The sequence below is a fragment of the Oryzias melastigma genome, linkage group LG24 (assembly GCF_002922805.2).
Source record: "Oryzias melastigma strain HK-1 linkage group LG24, ASM292280v2, whole genome shotgun sequence".
In the NCBI taxonomy this organism is placed as follows: Eukaryota; Metazoa; Chordata; class Actinopteri; order Beloniformes; family Adrianichthyidae; genus Oryzias; species Oryzias melastigma.
Genome location: NC_050535.1, coordinates 7,527,288 through 7,531,321, shown reverse-complemented (window position 1 = coordinate 7,531,321; position 4,034 = coordinate 7,527,288). Strand labels below are relative to the sequence as shown.

The following is a 4,034-nucleotide window of genomic DNA, read 5'->3' as shown; positions in this document are numbered from 1 at the left end:
TCATTCAAAATTAAAAGCAAAATTTAAAGTGTTAACTCTTATTTTATGGTCTCTGCAGTAATTAAATAAGCTCAGGAGCTCTTTCTTCAGTTTGAGTTTATTTCCTTTGATTTAGCTAATCGAGAACTCATTGACGAGTGTGGTTTCAGATGAGCTTTTAGTCAAAACAACGTCGGTGCCAACTACCACCAGAACCACCACAGAGACTCCAACTCCGGAGCCAAACCGGCCGATGAACAGAGGTCCTTCATCTGCGTTTGATCTCAGCGGGAAGGAACGATTCACAGGTATTTAAAGACTCCAGCGAGAAAAATAAGAAGAGAGACACGACTGTTGCTGATTTTCTGCTCAATTAACTGGAGAACCAAATGTATTTTAGGTTTTTCATTTAGTCTGATTTTTTTTTTTCCAATTTCCCCTTTGAATCCAGAGCTGTGGTAAAATTTGATTTTAGAAAAATACACACAATCCCAAGATTTTTCTACTGAGTCTGAATTAAGAAGGCAGTAGCCAAACCCTTTAGAGCAGGAGTGTCAAACTCAATCGCACAAGGGCCCAAAATCCAAAACACGCCGTAGGTCGAACAGGATAAACATTTATTGAACAACCTAAAACTAAATTTTTATGCTTTAAAATAGTAACTTTTCAACATAATTATGAACTAGATATAAAGCATTACCAGCGATGATACTAGTGTGAATGCTGTAAGCTGAATTTGGCTGCTGAAGATGCTAGTGCTGATAGATGAAGATGCTGACATTGATAGCTGAAAACGCTAAAGCTGATAGCCAGCTAAAATATTAGCCAAATGCCAAATTAAAATAAAAAAAGAAAAACTTAGCCAAAACAGCTAGCATGTAGATAAAAAAAAAACTTCAGCCTAAAATAATCTAAAAAAACGGAAAAAATGCCTAAATTAGCCAAAACTGCTAGCATGTAATTATTAGCCTAACTCCAAAAACAGCCTAAAAAAAACGTGTAAAAAAAGCCTAAATTAGCCAAAACACCTAGCATGTAGCTGAAATATTAACTAAACTCCAAAACAGCCCCAACAACTTTTTTAAAAAGCCTAAATTAGCCAAAACAGCAACCATGTAGCTGACTAGATATATAGCATTACCTACCATTATGCTAGTGTGAATGCTGTAAGCTGAATTTCCCCGCTAAAGATGCTAGTGCTGATGAGTGAAGATGCTGACATTGATAGCTAAAAACGCTGAAGCTGATGGCTGAAAACGGTGAAGCTGATAGCCAGCTAAAATATTAGCTAAATGCCAAATAAGCCTAAAAAAAACTTAGCCAAAACTGCTACCATGTAGTTAAAAAAAAACTTCAGCCTAAAATAGCCTAAAAAACTGAACAAATGCCTAAATTAACCAAAACTGCTAGCATGTAAATATTAGCCTAACGCCAAAAACAGCCTAAAAAACGTGTAAAAAAAAGCATAAGTTAGCCAAAACACCTAGCATGTAGCTAAAATATTAACTAAACTCCAAAACCTTTTTTAAAAAGCCTAAATTAGCCAAAACAGCTCCCATGTAGTTGACTAGATATATAGGATTACCTGCGATTATGCTAGTGTGAATGCTGTAAGCTGAATTTCCCCGCTAAAGATGCTAGTGCTGATGGATGAAGATGCTGACATTAATAGCTAAAAATGACTTTGACACATGTGCATTACAGCAACAGATGACTGGAAATGAGTCTGCTCATCAAGTGGTCAGAGGCATTCACAACGTCAGTGTCAGTATTACCAAATCAACCAAATATTGTTGGTTTAATGTAATTTTTTCCCACAAGCCTTTCCTCACTGAACCAGAGTTTTTCTTTATGAATGATAGATCTTAGTGGAATTGTACTTTCAGGTCTTGTCAGGCTAAATAATACTTCTGCATCCACTAATATATTGTTTTTAATTTTATTTAATGCATGGAAACTCTAAATGCTCATACAATCCAGTCTTAGGAGTTTAAAAGTAATATTTAGTTTAATATTTTGTGTTTTTGTGTGTATTTCCTTTTAAATTAGGTAATAATGTGTATTTTGGAAAATGTGAGTTTTGGTGTTTTAAGTTCAGTTTTCCAACTTTAGTCATATTTTTTTTGTTTGTTGATGTTGTTTGACTTAAATAAACCAATACTTTCTGTTTTTTTGTTTTTTAGTCCCAGGTATATTTAATCAGTTTTCCTTTTGTCCCTATTGGTTTTTGTGCTTTTTTGTCATTTAGTTCCCACCACTTATGTGGATGCAAACTGTGAGGAATGATTTCTGTTTATCAAAAACAAACCAATAAAAAATATTTTTTTTTTAGGCAAAATTTAAAAAAAATAATGATTTTTTTTCATGCTACAAAATGTTCAAAAAGAAGGGTTACTTTTTTCTCTGATGGCAGTGGAGGCTTTTGAGTCGAGTCTTCCCTTTTATGGCAGTTCTGTTTTATGGAGATCTTTTGCAGGATTTTGGCAATCTTTGCTGCAACTAATGAACAAAAGAAGCTGCTAAAAATGCTTCAGAGATCAACATTTTCACTTTTTTCAGGTTCAGAAAGCACATTTTGATCTCAAAACTTGGATCTTTTGTAGACTCTCAGCCTCCCACTGGTTTTATGTTTTTCCTGTGTGCATTTTTTGGCATTGATGGTTTCCCAGCAAATCCAGTGTCATAGTAATGGAGGAACCAGATTTAAAATAAATGCACACTCGAATCCCTTTTACTAAAGGCTATTTTTAGTATTCGTTTACTGATTTCTTTTGTAATTTTTTCTATTAAATTATGCCAGATTCCAGCATGCTTTTTTAACCCTTAACTACCCAAAAAAGAAAAAAAAACACCAGAAAGGTTTTTTTTCTGCTGCTTATTACCTTGGTATGGAGCCCTAAATCAGAAGTGTCAAACTCAATCGCACAAGGGGCCAAAATCTAAAACACGCCTTAGGTCGCGGGCCGAACAGGATAAACATTTATTGAACACTCTAAAACTACACTTTTAAAGCTTTAAATCCGTAACTTCTTTAACATACTGTAGTTATGAACTATATATATAGCATTACCTGTGATAATGCTAGTGTGAATGCTGTAAGCTGAATTTGACCGCTGAAGATGCTAGTGCTGATAGCTAAAGATGCTAAAATTGATAGCTAAAAACCTTGAAGCGGCTAGCTGAAAACGCTAAAGCTTATAGGCAGCTAAAATATTAGCTTAATACAAAATTAGCATAAAAAAACAAACAAAAAAACTTAGGTTAAGCAAAGTAGCTAGCGTGAAGCTGAAAAAATAGCTAAACTTAAACATATCTTAAAGAAATGAATTAAAGCCTAAATTAGCCTGAACAGCTAGCGTGTAAATTAGGGATGTCCCGATAAGGTTTTTTTGGGCCCGATCCGATTCTGAGTCATTTGATTTTGTGTATCTGCCGATACCGAGTCCCGATCCGATACTTTTATAAGACATTTAAAAACATGAATAAATTAAACAAACAGATTAGTGTTGTCCCTCATTTATATTTCAATAACCTTCTTTTCATTAAAAACTTAAATAAAACACTTCTGTGAAGTAGCTTAAATAAACAAGTAAAAATGCAGCAAATATAAACTAGTAAAAAAAATACAATTTTCTTGTTATATAAGGGATAATTAGTCATGTGAGACAGTTTAGTGACTATAGCCTTAACATATTTAGAGCTATTGAACATTTATGACCAAATGTGATTCCTGTTCTCATTTAGAATTCTTAAAAATAAATTATGATTTTGTTTTAGCATAAAATTTGATGAGTGTTCAGGAATAGCTGTTATCATTATTAGTTTTAATTTATTAGTTGTATTTCTTTAGTTATTTTTAAGATCATGTGCTTATTTTTTAAGTTCTTAAGACATCACATTTTCAGTTTTATTACCACAGTATTTATTTTTTTTAACTGTTATTTATCTGTCAGATAAATCAAGCAGGCATATCAAAGGACAGCTCGGGTCCTAAGGTGTTATATCACGGCGCTAGCATGTAGCAGTTAGCAGCTGGTGTGTAGCCATCTGTCTGC

General features: G+C 33.6%; 1 protein-coding gene across 2 annotated transcripts in view; it reads left to right on the top strand.

Annotated features, from left to right (window-relative positions):
* Positions 1–4,034, top strand: part of fndc1 (fibronectin type III domain containing 1) — a 46,912-nt gene that overhangs the window by 28,453 nt on the left and 14,425 nt on the right. For both annotated transcript variants that reach the window (XM_036210419.1, XM_036210418.1), the window contains one exon: positions 150–287. In XM_036210419.1, the coding sequence (XP_036066312.1) occupies positions 150–287 (138 nt within the window). The remainder of the gene's footprint in view (positions 1–149; positions 288–4,034) is intronic.